Source organism: Gopherus evgoodei, chromosome 4, assembly GCF_007399415.2.
Source record: "Gopherus evgoodei ecotype Sinaloan lineage chromosome 4, rGopEvg1_v1.p, whole genome shotgun sequence".
In the NCBI taxonomy this organism is placed as follows: Eukaryota; Metazoa; Chordata; order Testudines; family Testudinidae; genus Gopherus; species Gopherus evgoodei.
The window spans coordinates 123323283-123341578 of NC_044325.1; the positions used below are offsets into that span (position 1 = coordinate 123323283).

At 46.1% G+C, this 18296-nt stretch overlaps 1 protein-coding gene and 1 long non-coding RNA gene across 3 annotated transcripts in view; one reads left to right on the forward strand and one right to left on the reverse strand.

The window, feature by feature from the left end:
- Window positions 1-18296, reverse strand: part of LOC115650620 — a 47338-nt gene that overhangs the window by 8548 nt on the left and 20494 nt on the right. The window contains exon 2 of one of the 2 annotated variants that reach the window (XR_004000141.1): window positions 9004-9073. The exons of the other annotated variant lie outside the window; for it this stretch is intronic. This is a non-coding gene — a long non-coding RNA (uncharacterized LOC115650620). The remainder of the gene's footprint in view (window positions 1-9003; window positions 9074-18296) is intronic. 2 annotated transcript variants of the gene reach the window in all.
- The window catches only part of LOC115650616 (acyl-CoA (8-3)-desaturase-like), a 34810-nt gene continuing 16644 nt past the window's right edge, over window positions 131-18296 (forward strand). Inside the window, exons 1-7 of the mRNA XM_030560829.1 lie at window positions 131-715; window positions 1906-2016; window positions 7593-7790; window positions 9900-10001; window positions 10226-10354; window positions 11358-11418; window positions 18145-18221. Of these exons, the coding sequence (XP_030416689.1) occupies window positions 479-715; window positions 1906-2016; window positions 7593-7790; window positions 9900-10001; window positions 10226-10354; window positions 11358-11418; window positions 18145-18221 (915 nt within the window). The 5' untranslated portion in view covers window positions 131-478. The remainder of the gene's footprint in view (window positions 716-1905; window positions 2017-7592; window positions 7791-9899; window positions 10002-10225; window positions 10355-11357; window positions 11419-18144; window positions 18222-18296) is intronic.

Genomic DNA, 18296 nt, shown 5'->3' on the forward strand with positions numbered 1-18296 from the left:
TAGGGGGTCTGTTGTGGTGGTGTGTGTTTGTGCAATTTTTCTTTTTTTAATTGTGAGCAGCCAGGCTGGGAGCAGGTGTGGGTAAGTTTGTGATCAAAGTACTTAAAGACTTAGGTACAGTCTGATTATTTTCTGATAGGGACAATACTCTGTTCCCAGAGCCTGATAACTAGAATCTGGATCTGTCCCACTGTGACATCCCAGTTGGAGCAGAGTGCTCTTGGGGGATCATGGAAGTTAAATTACTCTTTGTGGCAGGGAGCCGAACAAAGGGAGAAAGATTTATGAAAGGATTAAGGCCGTGGGAGGAGCCTTGTAGCCTTGAAGCCATTTGGCAAGCGGAAGGGTGCAGAGCTTGGCAGGCTGCATCATTACTTCCTGTGCAGCTAGCGTAAAAAGGCAGAGCCTGCACAGTGTTTGATCAGGCAGGTGACAGTGGCAGGCAGAGGATCAGTGGGACTAAGTGAGAAGTGTAGTGATGGCACTGCAGCCAGCACATGAAGACAAGGAAGCAAAAAAGGACCCACAGTCTGGTGCAGGCTCCTCCATGCAGCTCTTCACCTGGGAGGACATTGGACTCTGCACAGGCCAGGGACACCCACAGCAGAAGCAGTGGCTGGTGATTGACAGGAAGGTCTATGACATCGGACATTTCTACCAGCAGCACCCGGGGGGCGCTCAGATCATCAGTCACTACGCAGGACAGGATGCCACGGTGAGATCTAGGGATGGGGGGAACCCAGATTATCAGCAACTCTTTGTTCTCTGTTTTCTAGCCAGTTCCTAAATCCATGACTAGTCTTTACCTCTCTCTCTATAACAAGTTAGTTTTCTTTCTGCCCACTTGTGAAGGATTTAGTCAAAGGCTTTTTGAAAATGCAGATCAGTTATATAAACTGGATCTCATTTATCAACTACTTCACTGACAAGCTGCAAGTTTCCCAGTAGATTGGAGAGACACACTTGAAGTTTACAGAAGCCATGCTCATTTGTCCCCCAAAAAACCAGCATGTACATGTGAACTTTATTAATTGAGAGATCATTGACCAAGATGCCATGCAGCCCTACACTGCCCTTCTCTATCGCTCCTAGTATAGGCATGTGGCTGGAGGTGGACGAAGCAGGGTCAAAGTACTATCCTAGACTGCAACCATACACTGCTATATTTACTTGAACCATGGGCTGCACCAGCCTCCAGAGCACCAAGATTAGGACAATGCAAAGGTGGTTTGAAAGGTAGGAGTGTGTCCAATGATTCGTTGGGAACTAGACGGTCTCCCAGGTTTCTTAATTTCTCAAAATTTATGTCAGTATTTTAATACCCATATTCTACTGTCTTCCACCAACCCATTACTCACAATGCTGAAATCAAGACCAGTGGTCTCCAATAAAAAGGGAACATTTGCCCATAAATACCACAGTATTGTCTCCTCTAAACCAAGATATCATCTGTAGTATTTCAGGTGTACCACTGAGTGTATCACTTGAAAAATGCTAACAATTTAAAAACAGTCCCTGCAGGAACATATGATTTATGGTATTTTACCCCATCTCACCAATACCCAGTCAGACTCATGGCTTTCAAGGGGGTTAAAGGGAACAGTTCCATGATCCTCTTTCAACTGGAACTGTGCAGGACTGGTTTATTTTCTGTATTTGTCCTGCAGTCCTTTTCACTGAGCAAATTTTTGACCTGCTCTTCATGTTGGAATGTCAAAGAAAAGCCAAAATAAAAGAAGAAAAGAAAAGTCAGCATGAGCTTATGCAGAGAAAGAGGAGGAAGGCACCAGCCAGAGCCACTGAGCAACCTTGGTGATCTCCCTCAGTAAGGAATTAACATGGTATCTGGCTTGCACACCTCTCAGGTATGTGGTTTTCTCATCCTATTTCCTTGTGCATCTGCAGGATGCCTTTACAGCATTCCATGCCAACAACGCACTGGTGAGAAAGTACATGAGCTCATTGCTGATTGGGGAGCTGGCACAAGATCAAACCAGCATGGAGCCGAGCAAAAATGTAAGTGCCCTGAGGGATGGCTGCAGGTTGGAATCCCAACTGGGAAATGTAGCGGGGTCGTTACCCCACTCCTGCCTGGAGGGGTTAAAGAGCAGCCCTGGGGAGGGCAGTGGCAAGGCTGATTGGGGAAGCAGCCTCAGCTGTGGCCATGGTCCAATCAGGGCCCAGCTAAGTGAGCCAGAAGCTAGAGTCTCTCTATGGATGTTGAGAGGAATGGGCCTGGCTGCTGGGAGCTGAGCAGGGTACCTAAAGTGGAGCAGGGATGAGGAAAGGTCAGAGGAGCTGGGGAGCTCTGGCCTGGAAAACCCCAGGCTGGAGGCCTTGTTAAGAGCCAAGAAGGTATGGGGGTTGCAGAGAGGCAGGCCATGTGTAGGCCAAGGCAGCAGGTACAAACCTCCCCTTGCCAGCGATGAGCGTCTTATACATTGCAGTCGGCCCCAGTGAACGGGGGCTAGATGGTGACTGGCAGTAGCCTGGTACTGAGGTGAGGTAGGGATAGTGGGTTGGGGTTCCCCTGGGTGGGGTGACCCAGAAATTGAGGGTGTACTGCCAGGGACTATTTGGTATCTGGAGGCTGGCGAGCTAATTCCCAGGACGGCCAGCAGGAGGCGCCACAGATGTGAGCATCGACCCGTCACAGGAAGGGATAGGGTAAAATCATGCAGATCTGGGTTTCTAGTTATTTATTGGTTTCCAGGACCCTTACTGCTTCATGGAGTCACATGGAACCTGCTGTGGGAGAGGGGCCCATTCGCTTCTTGACTGGAAGGAACTCAGCCCATTAGTCATAGGCTAATTCCAGAGGTACAGAGACATTGTCCCCAGACACACACGCACACATACACACACACACCCCTCCTCTCCCTCTGGCTGGTGAGTGAGCTGCATTCATCAACTATAACCTTTTCCCAGTGTTGGAGAGATTACACGAAGAAGCAGCACAATGAGTCAGGAACATCTTGTCCCACAGTGTCCAGCCAGATTGACCAACAGACAGGGCCGTCCTTAGGCATACGCAGAATAGGCAGCTGCGTAGGGCCTCACACTGCCTGGGGGCACCACTCTCCAGGCAGCCCAGACAGTGTAGAAGCAGGGCTGCTGGGTCCTAGAGAGAGCCGAATGCAGCACAGTCTGAGGAATGGGATTGGCTGCTGGGGTCTCTGGGAAGGGGAGAGGGTGGGGATTGGGAAAGGAGCTCACCTGTGAGTGTGACTCTTTCCCCCCGGCTGAGGTCAGGTGAGGCAGGCTCTGTGGCTCTGGAACCAGTATCCTTTGTTGTCTCCCATAATATCCATTCTTCTCCCCCCTGTCCCACGGAGCACCCCCTCCTTTCTCCCTCCTCCCCAGGCGCACCCATCTCTCTCTCCTCCCTCCCTTCCATCAGCGCTGGGTTGGGTGAAGTGCTGGGGGGGAGGGGAGGCTGGCTGGCTGCTTGCTGAGGAATTCTCGGCAGGCAGCCAGAATTGGAATGTCACACAGGGCTTGGCTGGGGTTAGCCAGATGTGTGAAAAATCAGGATAGGGGATTGGGGTAGGGTGAGCAGATATCCCTATTTTATAGGGACAGTCCCAATTTTGGGGTCTTTTTCTTATATAGGCTCCTTTTACCCCCTCACCCCCACCCATCCCTGTCCTGATTTTACACACTTTCTGTCTGGTCACTCTAGGTGGGGATAATTGGTGCCTATATAAGACAAAGCCCCAAACATCGGGACTGGCCCTATAAAATCAGGACATCTGGATCTGACCACCCTAGCTGGGGAGCGCCTCTCCCCCAGGCTGGCAGCTGCCAGCGATCCATCTCATCCGGGGGGAGCTGCACAGGGCAGGATGAGCTGCTGTGGCTCCATGGGTGCCCCATCCCTGAGATCAGATGCTGTGCTAACTTCACCATGGTCCATAAGGCTGGTGGTGGTGCCCATTGGCGTGTGATTGGACCTGAGGGTTTGCTGCTGCTGTTGCCATTCTGCACCCCAAGAGGTGGATTTTGGGGTCCTGCAGTTTTCCACCTATCTCCTCCTCTACTGCAGCTGTTGGACCAGCGGGCTGGGGGGTGAGCCAAGCATGAAAGCAGTACTGTGTTGCCATTTAGATTGTCATTTAACAACTTTGTTTGCCAAAAATTCTTGCTAACAATCCTGAATCCAATTTCAATATTTTTTTTAAAAAAAAATCAATATCTTCGCCAAAAACAGAAAATTAAGTTGTTGACAATTATTAGTGACAGGTTTAGTTTGAGGCAGGGAGTGGGCCAGTTTTCATCAGAGAAACAAAAAATGTTGACTGACTTTCCTATAGCCTGTTACTCCTGATAAGAGCCCTCCAACAACTGTAATATGCTCATCTCCTTACTAGTGTATAAAGCAGGGGTCGGCAACCTACGGCACACGTGTCAAAGGTGGCAGGTGAGCTGATTTTTGATGATATGCAGCAGCAGGCTGAGCGGCTCAGCCCATCACTGCTCTGGGGTTCCGGCTGCTGCCCTATTGCCAGCTGAGATACCAGCCATCGGCCCCACTCAGCACCTGCTGCTGGCCTGGGGACCCCCCAAGGAATCCCAGGCTGGCAGTGGGCTGAGCAGGCCAGCTGAACCACTCAACCTGCTGTCAGCCTGGGGTTCCATTCACTCAGCCGGCAGCGGGCTGAGTGGGCTGGTGGCGGGCTGAGCAGGGCCGGTGGGGGGTTGAGTGGCTCAGTCTGCTGCCAGTCTGGGGTGCCAGCAGCACTCAGCCTACTGCTACTCCAGGGTTCCGGGTGCTGGACCCTTGCCAGTCAGGAGCTCAGCCGCCAGCCCCACTCTGCCTCCTGCTAGCCTGGGTGAGCAGAATCCCAGGCTGGTAGCGGGCTGAGGGGGGGTTGGCGGCTGGGATCCTGGCTGGCAGGAGTTGGTGGTCAGAACCCCAGACCAGCAGCGGGCTGAGCAGGGCCTGGGATCCTTGTCTAGGGTTCCAGCCACCAGCCCACTGCCGGTTTGGGGTTTCATTTACTCAGCTGGCAGTGGCCTGAGCAGGACCGGTGGCCAAGACCTCAGATAATAACAATAGTTTATTTATATAATATAGACATAGAGAGAAACCTTCTACAAACATTAAAATGTATTACTGGCACGAGAAACCTTAAATTACAGTGAACTTGGCACACCACTTCTGAAAGGTTGCTGACCCGACTCCTGGTATAGAGTGACCATATGTTGTACTAAGATTCTCCTACTTTTTTTTTTCCCTGTGAGTCAGTATAACTTTTGCCAGCCCAGAAGTTGGGCAGCCAATGATTTACGTTTTCACAATGTTTTCTCCAACTTTCATAAAGTAAATACATAGTTAATATGAGTTAAAAAGACCAGGGACACTTCTTTGTGAAGAATCTGTACAGCAGATCGTGCCCATAGACGATCCAGAAAAGAAATTTGAGGTTGAATTTTGTAATGTTGTGATGGATAAAGCAGTATCTGCTGTTGATGAAAGGTTTAATACCTTGCAAGTACCCCATGAACAGTTTGGATTTTTGTATGACATAACTAAATTCAAAGAAATAGGAAAACAAGAGCAACTAATGACAAAGTGCAAGAACCTAGAGAGCCTCCTGAAGCACGGTGATAGTTTTGATTTAAATGGACTTGAACTGTACGAAGAATTGAGTACACTGTCATCAATGTTGCCACATAGACTCATAGACTCATAGGTCAGAAGGGACCAATCTGATCATCTAGTCTGACCTCCTGCACAAGGCAGGCCACAGAACCCCACCCATCCAATTTTATAACAACCCCTATCCCAGGATCGAGTTATTGAAATCTTCAAAATTGGTTTGAAGACCTCAAGCTGCAGAGAAACCACCAGCAAGCGACCCGTGCCCCACGCTGCAGGGGAAGGCGAAAAACCTCCAGGGCCCCTGCCAATCCGCCCTGGAGGAAAATTCCTTCCCGACCCCAAATATGGCGATCAGCTAAACCCTGAGCATGTGGGCAAGAGTCACCAGCCAGCACCCAAGAAGGAATTCTCTGCAGTAACTCAGTTCCCATGCCATCCAACATCTCCCCGCAGATCATTGAGCAGACCTATCTGGTGGTAATCCAAGATCAATTGCCCAAATTAACAATCCTATCATAACATCCCCTCCATATACTTATCAAGCTTTCTCTTAAAGCCAGGAAAGTCTTTTGCCCCCACTACTTCCCTCGGAAGGCTGTTCCAGAACTTCACTCCCCTAATGGTTAGAAACCTTCGTCTAATTTCAAGTCTAAACTTCCTAATATCCAGTTTATACCCATTCGTCCTCGTGCCTACATTAGTACTAAACTTAAATAATTCCTCTCCCTCCCTAACGTTAACCCCCCTGATATATTTATATAGAGCAAGCATATCCCCCCGCAGCCTTCTTTTGGCCAGGCTAAACAAGCCAAGCTCTTTGAGTCTCCTTTCATAAGGCAGTTTTTCCATTCCTCGGATCATCCTTGTAGCCCGTCTCTGAACCTGTTCCAGTTTGAATTCATCCTTCTTGAACATGGGACACCAGAACTGCACACAGTATTCCAGATGGGGTCTCACCAACGCCTTGTATAACGGTACTAACACCTCCTTATCCTTGCAGGAAATACCCCGCCTGATGCATCCCAAAATCGCATTTGCTTTTTTAACAGCCGTATCACATTGGCGACTCATAGTCATCCTGCTATCAACCAGCACCCCAAGGTCCTTCTCCTCCTCCGTCGCTTCCAACTGATGCGCCCCCAACGTATATCCAAAATTCTTATTATTAATTCCTAAATGCATAATCGATGATGGACATTGTACAGTTTATTCATACCCGCAAACTTGTTGACATATATCCTAATGTGTACATTGCCACTCGTATTCTACTGACAATTCCTTTAACAGTAGCATCAGGAGAACGGAATTTCTCAAAACTAAAGCTCATTAAAAACTATCTCCGCTCTACAATGAGTCAGGAACGCTTGACTGGTCTTGCTATTCTTGCAATCAAACAAGACACGACTTTGTCTTTGTCATATGATGACATTATTATTGATTTTGCAGCCAAAAAAGCCAGAAAGATTGCTTTTAATTAAAAACAAATCTTTGTTTCAATACCTCTTCATATAAATTTCCAATAAAATTTTGATAAATTAAAAAAAAATTTGCATCATTCTGTCATCAGAATGTTTTCTATAATGCTGCTTCTTTAGTGCTAGTCCATCAGCATTACAGTGTGCTTAATTAAGTTAAACTGGTTTTAATAATGTGAATGTGGCAAGGTTTCCAATACTGTAAGCTTACATTTGTGTTGCTAAGAGCAGATCAGGCACAGGGGCACCAGTTTAATAATCTCGCCTAGGGCACCATAAATCCTAAGGCCGGCCCTGCAGAGCAGAGTCCAAAGGCTTTTCAACAGAAAGCAGAGAAACTCCCTCTTCCTCCCCCCACCCCTCCCCAAGACTTCTGTGCTGCACACCCAGAGCACGGAGTATGCAATGTTTTTTCATCAAGCTCTAAAAGGGCACATACATAGAAGAGCAAACAACTGCATCACATTTCTGGGTACAGCACAAATCAGTTACAAAGTTGAGTCTCTCCCCAGAAACTGCTGGTAGAAGATTTCCGTGAGCTACGTGCCACCATCGAGAGAATGGGACTTCTGAACCCCAACGGCCTCTTCTTCTTCCTGATTTTCCTGCAAATTCTGCTGCTAGAGGCTGCCAGCTGGATCACTCTCTGGTACTTTGGGACCTCCCTACTACCTTTTCTCATCTCTGCGGTGCTGCTGACAACCTCCCTGGTAAAGTCCCCACTCTACAGTATATAGCAATAGACTAGCCTGTTCCTTCCATACGCTAAGCACCAGTTCCATATTCCTATTCCTCAGCTGCTCCTCCCACTGGTAGCTCTCCTATGACCCTTATATATAGACTTGGTATGTTCACCCCAGGCTGTTAGATCACTTACCTGAAAAGAACAGCAGCTAATGTGGTGATTCCTCTTCATTCCTCTATTCATGAAAACAATCTAACTGTTCTCTGCCACTTTATGGGCTTGAGGGCAGGGTTTACTGGCAGTGGAATAAGGCTATTCCAAGTTATTATGTTTCATATTTGTGCCAGTGCCACAAAGCACACTACTAGCACTACAGTATTTTGCTCCATTGGTGCTGTTATAATATAGACCTCTTCTTGACTTGAGACCTGATTCTCCAATTCCCTAAGCAGTCATTTTCACCTGGTTGGATGTAAAACCCTGCTACCGCTGGTGTTACTGAGTGAAGAAATTAGATTTGGTAACATTTTTCACCCTCTTTCAACTAGTGTAAATGCTACACAAGGTGCAAGGCAGTAGAGAGTCAGGCTTTTGGTAACAAAGCATAGACGGAGTCCTTCACTAATTCTGCAAATGCAGTGGCCAGATTGAATTTAACTTTAGCTACTGGACAGTTTCTCTATCAGTTTGTGTCCTTTAGCCTAACTTCAGGGGAGGGATAGCTCAGTGGTTTGAGCACTGGCCTGCTAAACCCGGTGTTGTGAGCTCTATCCTTGAGGGGGCCATTTAGGGCTCTGAGGCAAAAAAAAAAATAGTTGGGGATTGGTCCTGCTTTCAGCAGGGGGTTGGACTAGATGACCTCCTTCGGTTCCTTCCAACTCTACGATTCTAATACATACCTAACAAGGACTGACTGTGGAAGGAATAGGAAATGTTTCCCTAGTATCAGCATGTCACGCTGCTTGGTATGGTACGCAGCTAAGAGAGCTAATCTTAGGTCAGACTGCCAGAGTACAGGGCATGTACCCCAGACTGGTGGTATACTCTCATAAGATTTCACCAAGCCAGTAACAAATGTGTGCTTCCAAAGTACTATACTAGTTATTGTGGAGCCACAGACAGTCCCCTTCTGGTCCCCGAGCCCCTCATGTACCAACCAGACTTTACAATGAAAGGTTGTTATAACCAAAATTCATCACACATTAGGATCTTCCAGCTCCATCAAGCCAGCCACTCACCCTAAGATAATATATACTTCAGGATCTCACCAAAAAGCCACACTGATGCCAGTCCTCCAGTAAACTAAAACTAGAGGTTAATTAATAAAAAAAAGAAGAGTTAACAGGTTAAAATGAATCATATACATTACAGTTCATTTTAGAATTTGTAGACCAGTGTAATAGCAGTGAGATCAAATCTGCTAGCTTGCAATAAGTCTCTCTAGTTCACCCAAAAGATGGGGGTCCTCAGTCCATTGTTCAAAGTCCTGTTTGTTAAAAATCACAGTCCAGAGATGTGGCGCAGGAATGAGGCAAGGAGGTGATATCACCATCTCCCATTTGTACCCCTAGTCCACGTGCATGGGAAAGTACTGGCTCAAACATGGAGTTATGCATCACATGTTCTAAGTGCCTTGCTGAGTCATGGGGCATCTATTGTCCATGTGCTCTCTGAGGCATCCTCAGGAAGGGCCCACAGGAAGAGCTGATTCTCCTTAATGGCCCATCAGCCATGGCTAGTTAAACTCAATGTTAATCTGTCTCGTGGGTGTTACCTGGAACACATGTTTAGTAACAAACATACAGTAAAATTTCATAACTTCATACCCAATGATGATATGCATATTTCATTGAGACCACTGTCCACAGATTACAATTTTTCCAGTGATACCTTACAAGGTAAATTTTGTACAAGGTTTATAACAATTGTGTAACAGTGGTGACAATATTAGTGTAGACGGTCACCTTTTTATACAGCATCACACATCAAACAGAGGACCTTCACCCAGATGGGTCTGTGGGGTGAGGGGATGCTGACAGGACAATGAGAGAGGAGTGTCTAGGATGAATGTGTAGAAAACAGACATAGCTCTACCTTGGCTTTTGTTTGCTCAGTGATCCCTTTTCCCTTCCAGACCCAAGCTGGGTTTCTGCAACATGATTTGGGACACCTCTCAGTATTCAGAAAGCCCAAATGGAACCAAGTGGTTCATATGTTTGTGATAGGCCAACTGATGGTAAGTACTGATCCTGATTCTGGGAGTTCTAACTGGAGCGTCAGTAGGACTGATTACTATGGGATATCCACTTGAATTCAGAAAATGTCTCACTGAGGAGCTGCTCTATATATACAGCAAGGAGGGGAACCTGGTGTAACTCAAAGAGGAGAGAAGAAATGATGGATGAGATTACTCCTTTTTGCAGCCACATGGTTTGTATCTTTTGTTCTCCTTTCCCACAGGGCCTGTCTGCTAGCTGGTGGAAACTCACACACGACCAGCATCATGCTAAACCCAACTGCATCTGCAAGGATCCTGATCTCAGTATGCACTCTACCTTGTTTACTTTAGGGAAGGTGCCCTCTGTGGAGGTGAGCATGGGGGACAGCTTGGGTTACAGATTGAATCCGAGTTTGAGATGCTGTAAATGGGTAGAAACAAAGTGTCTATTCTGTAAGACTTCAGCCAATCTGTGCTACCTACATCTCAGGCATGCTAGGAAAGGTCTGGTGGGTACATGGACTTGTGCTTCAAAATCTTGTTTGTTCCTGTCAGGCATGCTGACAGACAAAAAAAAGAACAGAAACAGAGAGAAAAGAGAGCAGGGGGAGGCAAGGGAAAACACCTGGAAAGTTAGTGATGCCTATACTAATAGTTTAGGTTGCCTTCATGTCTCCATTCCAACACCCCATTTAAAGAGCTTACAACAACTTCTCAAAAGTTCATCCTCCAAATTGAAATTACTCGGATGTGGTCTCTGCCCAAAGGTGAGTATGTTGGGAAAGCTGGAGCAAAAACAGCTGAGCCATTCTTTTTAAAATACAGTGCAACATGGAGACTGCAGGAGGTATATTCTACAGCAGCTTTTCATGTCCAAATAAGGAACAAGAGCAGGGATCTGAACGGCTGTAAAGTCCTTTCTTTTATGGTAACTCCCATAAAAAGAGAGCTCTCCCTGCCAAGGGCACCAACCCTTGTACTTTCTACCCCATCTCCTACCTCTCTCCATCTGAGATTGCTCCTCTGATTAATTAGTTCTGGACAAGTCTGTTGCCTGCCCATTCTGCATGGGTTGGTGCCTCTGGCAGGGAGGCTAAGGGATGAAAGGAGAATATTGAGGAATGAACAAGAGACAAACCCTACGCACTTTGGAACCCTATCCCAGGCAGGTGCATGTTGTCTTCTAGTTACCTCTGACAGACACCTAAAGTTACTGTATTTTGGTTGCACTTGCCAAGCTTGTCGTTACCTGTAAGGTCATTTAACTTGGGAAGTGGCTGAATAGGTAACTCTCAGGGTGGGTTAGGTTTCGTAAGCATGTGCCTGGGTGTTTCTAGCCCTGCTGACCTGCCATGGTCCTCTCTCCCTTCACAGCTTGGGATGAAGAAGAAGAAGTTCATGCCTTGCAACCACCAGCACAAGTACTTCTTTGTCAGTGAGTATCGCTACTTCCCCAAAGGTCACTCATCCAGCAATTGTCACAGACTCCTGAATTAATTCCTCCCAGTGGAGAAGGGACAGAGAAAGGACTCCGCTTCCCCTGTCCAGCCTGACAGGTCACAGTGTATGAGAAACTAAGTGTGGGACACAGGATCCTCCTTTCTCTTCATCTTTTTGTCCTCCTATCTGGAGGATGGCGTGGATTGCACCCTCAGCAAGTTTGCAGATGACACTAAACTGGGAGGAATGGTAGATATGCTGGAGGGTTGAGATAGCATACAGAGCGACCTAGGCAAATTAGATGATTGGGCCAAAAGAAATCTGATGAGGTTCAAGGACAAGTGCAGAGTCCTGCCCTTAGGACAGAAGAATCCCATGTACTGCTACAGACTAGAGATCGAATGGCTGGGCAGCAGTTCTGCAGAAAAGGACCTACATGCACTTTTTATGTGTGAGCTCAATCTTTTCTGAATAGCAATGTCCATCGGTGCCATGATTGTGCCCTGTGTCTCCTGGAGCTGCCATGAAGGGGCATGAAGAGTGGAGAGGCTACAACCAGCAATTCGAAGCCAGTGTTTCCTGAGGACTCTGAAAGTGAGGACGGAGGGTAAGCCCATGGGATCCACATTGACTAAAACACCTCAAAGAAGCACAGATACTTGAGCATAAATAACCATTCTCTCTTCATGTGTGTGTCAGTGTGGATTCCACTGTCCAAATGAGGGGAATGAGGTGCATCAGTCAAATAGTGATTGGAGTACTGCTCTTACAAATTTGGCATGTAATCTAGCAGCAAAGTCCAGTGCATAATACTAGCCAAACATGAGTGGATTGCTCCATGTTGTGGCCTTGCAGACATCAGATATCAGCGCATTTTGGAAGCAGGTTGAGGATGTCGTTTGAGATATGATGACATGAGCTTTAGTAGTCAGTGTGAGTGGTACACAGGCCACCTGGTAACACAGTGGGACTCATTATCTATTTTATATTAGACTTTGCGATGAAATAGCCTGGTCCTTGGAGCAGCTGGCTATAGCCACAGATGGACAAGGGAACACTATAAAAGATTTGGACCTATCAGGATAATAATGAAGAGCTTTAGGTACTTCAAGAATATGTAGTTTCTTCTGCTTTTCTGCCCAGTATGGTTTTGGAAAGAATACTGATAACTGAACTAGTAGGTTTCAGTGAAATATGGAAGCTACCTTGGGAATGACTGTCACATGGGGGTATCACTAGGAGAGGCTGAGCTCACTCACTCTTCTAGCCAAAGTGATGGCCACCAAAAAACCTGTTTTTTAGGATGAGATGGTAGATGAATCACTCTGAGAATGCTTTGTACTAGTAGTGATTTGGCCCAACTATAAATCTCATGTACTTCCTGTGTTCTGGGTGGATGACAATGTGCCAGTATGCATCCTGTAAATTGAGAGCCAGTCCTGAGCCTGAAGAGATGGAGGCAACAGTTATCAGCCTGAATCTGAAGCCATGTATATATTTGTTCATTCTCCTCAGGTCTATAACAGGACAGAGACCCCCTTTCTTTTTCTGAATCAACAAATAACTGGAGAAGCTTCTTCCCCTGCACTCTTGCAGCACCTTCTATATGACTCCTAGATACAGCAACAAGGTGACTTCTTTTTACAACAGTCTCTTGTGAGAAAGAACCCTGAAGAGTGACGAGGAAGGTTCCTGGGTAGCAGGCAAAGAATGAAAGTGGCTGGTGCAGGCATGGGTGATGACAACCAGAACCCATTTTTTGACTGTTATCACAGGCCACTCACAATGGAAGGGACAAGGCAACTTTCAGAAGTTAGCTCTGAAATGGTCTCAGTGTGGTTCCTAACATTCCTTTCAAATCTCCTGCTTCTGAAACTGCATTCTTGGTCTCTGCTGAGGCTGGAATTTGAAGGGTTTATAGAATCACAGAAAATGTAAATCTGGAAGGGACCTCAAAGGCCATCTAGTCCACCCCCCTGTGCTGAGGCAGGATTGAGTATAACTAGATAATACCCAACAAGTATTGATCTAATCTGTTCTTAAAAACTTCCCCTATGGATTCTTTGTCTCCTGGATCTCAGATGGAAATGTTTTCCAAAAGAGGGGGACTGACACAATAAAAAGGAGTGAAAAAAATCCCAAGCCAGCACTCCTCTCTCACTGTCTTTACCCATTAATTCACTGCACCAGGAGGGACGAAGGAAGCAGTCACTGAACTGGAGAAGAGGTCCTAATCAAAGAAGTTTGGTCAGTAAGATTGCCAAGAGCATGTGGTGAGAAAACTTTGCTTTGAATTTAATATAATTTGTTACATTAGGCACCAGTTGCATTTCATCTTTATTTTTCTTGTAACCATTTCAGATTTTTATGCCTCATTACTTGTACTCACTTAAAATCTCTCCTTGTAGTTAATAAACTGGTTTTATTGCTTTTCCTAATTCAGTTTGTTTAAAAATTGAATTGTCTTTGAAGCTCTGTTTGGCATAACAAAATGTGTGTATATTATCTCTATTAAGCTATAATGGACTTTATATAAACTTCTGTTGTCCAGGAGAGGGTTGAGCAGTAGAGGACAGGAATTGGTGGGGGGAAATCTAAGACTGCTAGTGAATTGGGATAACTCTACAGTATAATCAAGGCTGGTAAGGTGTGGCTGGCTGGCTGGCTGCACACACAGAGACATAGCTAGAGTGACTTGTATGCTGGAGACTGTTTATGAACTGTCCAGACTGGAGGCTACACCAGCAAAGCATTGTAAAAGGCATTCCAGGTTAGGAGGGCAGGGGCGACACAGTTACTCATTAGTCTGGATTGTACCCTGGCATGTCTTCCCCCTCAGCCTTCTTCTCTAGGTTAAACACATTATGATACTGCAATGTAGCTCTCTGGTGCACTGTGATGGAGCATTCACCCTGCATTCTCAAGGAAAGGATTAAAAGCAGCCTAGGGAGGCTGCACAGTGGGCAACCAGTCAGAGAAAGGCTGCACGGAGCAACCAAACAGGGTCCAGAGGGCTCACATAAAAGGAAGCTGCAGGGCAGAGGAGGGTCAGTTGCTGGAGAGCCCAAGGGGAGAGAACTGGGTTCCTAGTAGACTCCAAGAGGACAATATCTTGGACAGAGCAGCTGCTAGCAGGGACCAGGGGAAGTAGAGAGAGCTCCTGACTGGCTGCTGGGATTTACAGGCTCGAGGCCCTGAGAAGATGGTGCAGAAGGTGCTGGGGCTGCAGGGAAGTGGCATGGGAAACTTAAGGAGCACTGGTGGAGAAGTTAAAGAGAGGAGGCAGGAGGCTGCTATCTACATGGTCCCTGGGCTGGGACCCAGAGTAGTGGGCAGGCCCAGGTCCTTCCCCCCGTCCCCTTACACTCACAACTGGGGAAGTGGCTGGACTGCAGAACTGGGAGATACTTTCCCCTGTAAGCGGAGAAAACAAGGATGCTGAAATGCCCGGCGGGCTGAGTCATGAAGCGAACGCTGTGGGGCTTGGATTGTGTTGGGTCTGGAGGCAGAGACGACGATGGGAGAGTCACCACCAGGAGAGGGCGCACTGGTGAAGAGAGCTAATCCCCGAGATGGCTGACAGGAAGCACCACTTTAGTGAGTGAACCCTATCACATGAGCTCAGCATCGCCTTTGAATCCTTGGGGGGACTAGAGTACTTCACCCGTCTTGTTGCTAAAAAGCTTAATCTCCTCAAAAGTCACCTCTTCTGCCTATAGAGTACTAGATTCCTGAAACCAAGAGGCACACAGTATTGTAATACCAATGGCCATGGATGTGCTGGCTGCATCTGACATTGCATAGCCACCTGCAGTACTATTTTTGCTACCATCTCACCTTCTCTGATGATCTTCCTCAGCTCTTCCCCACATTCCTGTGGGAGTTTGGATGGGAACTATAATGCCCTTTTATGTCAAATAAGTGCAATCATCAAAAAGGCCTTGTAGTTTCTGATACAAAGTTGGAGGAAGGAAGATGAATATGCTTATAACAGAAAAGGTCCAGTTTCTTGGTGTCCTCATCTTTCAGCATGCGGTTGGTGGACTTGATCTTTTCTTGGACCACAGACACAACTAGAGACCCTGGGGCTGGTTGAGTATAAAAGTGTTCAAATCCTTTGGGCAGCATTTGATAAATACTTTTCCACTTGTTTCAATATTGGGGTAAGCAAGGCTGGAGTGTCAGAATGCTTTTGCTGGCTTCAGTATGCCCCAGTTTATTATGAAAGCAATTCATACAGCCAAGGAGTTGAGGATGTTGAACAGAGACGTTTTCTCTGCCTCCAGACCCAACTCACCCCAAGCCCCACAGCATCCTTTTCATGACTTATGCCTCCAGGCATGTCACCATCCATGTTTTCCCCGCTTCTGGGGGAAAGTATCTCCCAGTATCTTACACTATTCGTGCAAGCAAGTCCTGGAAGGCCTTGAAGTCTTAGACAGCAGGTGTCGGGGCTGATGTGAATGCTGTCTCAGGTGATGATGGAGACTTTTTGTTGTCTCCAGAATCTTCTCTGCCTACTCATGGGGTCCTACTCATGAGTCCCTAACCACAGAAGTTACCAGTGACTGAGACCTCCCCATCTTCCTTAAGGCATGTGGTGGGGATCTGCTTCTAGATGTATGGGAGGGTGGACCCCAGTAAAGCCCAGGAAGCCAAGGAGGTGTGTTGTAGGGATACTGGCCAGGCTGTGCTGGCCTAGCCCATTGCCATTTGTGTAGCAGTACACTGAACAGGGCATCTCTGGAACTCCCTGTATCATGCCTTGCTAGCCTGAGGGGACAAAGCTCTCCCCTCAGTATAGGACAAAGGAGCAGCTAGGAGACGGTGATAAAAAGTACATCTGGAATGGTGGTGCCATTGGATGTGGTCCCAGTATGGGGGGGAAGGGGACATGGTCATCCCAGTTTTCATGTGAAGTGAGAAGAAATGTCTGTTCTTCTCTCTCAGTATGTATCTAGGTAACAAAATGTGCTTGCTTATAAGTGCCAGCGTCAGTATCAGTCTGGGTCTCAGCAATGGAGTTAGTACCAGATGTGTCTTCTGGGCTTTCATCACAATCAGCACTTCATCGCAGCACTTGATGTCAATGTACTCTTGGATGGTTTGTCTCTGGAGCTGCACTTTGAATCCTCCCTGCAAGATAATCCCATGGACACCAAGATCTGTGCATATGATTGAAGTGGGTCTGCTTCCCTGCACCCTGCATAACAGAAGGCACAGCATCAGATCTGCCTGCCCTCGTGTCAGCACCTGCCATTGTTAAGGACACCGGTACCAATGCAGTTTATATCAAGGATCCCAGTGCCAGTGTCATGGATTTTTATGCCTTTTATATGTTCCCTTCTCCTTGCTCAAACTCAGGGTATGATGCCTGCCTACAGGGAAACTTGCCATGATTTAGTCATCTCAATTCCTTCTTAGTGGACCTCTCCAGGATAACATGTGACTTTCATAGATTGGCCAAGGAAATGTAATTTGAGTTTCACGTATTTCTGGGTCTAGGGTGAGGAGAGGCAAATTGAGCATTTGTTGGGATGTGCCCTTCCCTGGCATAGAATAGAGATCTGCCATGGCTGTCAATCAAAGGCATAAAAATGGTGTACAATGAACAGATATTAAACCTCACCCTGCCATACAGGAAGATGTACAAGGGGTTCTCGATTTGGATGTTTGGGGTTGGTTGTTTTTTTAAAAATCCAATTAGAAAAAAGGGTTAAATGAAGGCAGAATTTCACAGAATTCAGTAAACACTGAAAGATAAGTTTGCTAACGAATAGCAGATTGGACACTGTCCAAATTCTGTCTTCCTACAATGGGCAGTAAGAGAGAACTGAGGGAAGCTCATGATTGCTCTGCCCTTTATGCTGTCGTATGGTAACACAAGGAAGCATGTGTGACTCCAACAGACATTGCAACTCAGAACATAGTTGAAGTTCAGTATCACAAGGCACATGTGCACCTACAATGGTAGACTTAGTGACATATACTTGAAGAAGAATTAGTAGTTGCCTGAGTTGCATGATCTACTTTATATTCATTGTGTGCAAACAGATTATAATCCCAGTAATAGATGGACTTGGCCAATTTTATGAAACTGAAAACAAAATTTATTGGGAGGAAATTTAAACAAAACAGTGTGAATAATCACTTGCAGTTGTTTTAGAAAATGTTACTATATGCACAAGAACCCCACAATTGTACATTCATGAAAGAAAGCTTCCTCAATTTAAAAAAAAATCATCCTGGTTAAGAAACTAAATGCAGCAATAAAAAAAATAAGAATATATTATAAATGGAAAAAGGGTGATGTCGAGAGTGATGACTATATTTTAGCAGTTGTTAAATAGATATTTGATAAAGGAAGCTAAAGTTATCAATGAACAAAAATCCATGATGTGTTGCATTAAGGACAATAACAAAGAATTTTTAAAATATATCAGGAACAACAGAAATCTTAGCAAGAGTAGAGCTGCATTATCAGACAAGGGTGGTAAAATTATGAATAATGATGCTGAAAAGGCCAGTATGTATTTCTATTCTGGATTTGGAAAGAAACAAAATGATGTATTCACATCTTACTGTGATAATGAAATACATACTATTGCAACAGTAAACAGGGAGGATGTTAAACAGCAGCTGACCCCTTCTTTTTGGTGGCATCAATGTTTAGATGATGTGATTAATAGTGTCTCTATGTTCTCCACTTTCCCTCTTCCAGCAATTCTCCCGTTCGCGTTTCCTGTCTACTTTCAATACTTTGCATTCCACAAGACAATCCAGAGAAAAGACTGGGTGGTAAGTGCTGCCTAATCACTACTGTGGATGTACAAGAACCTTGAAGGACACAAGAGCACATGAGGTGTTGCACCC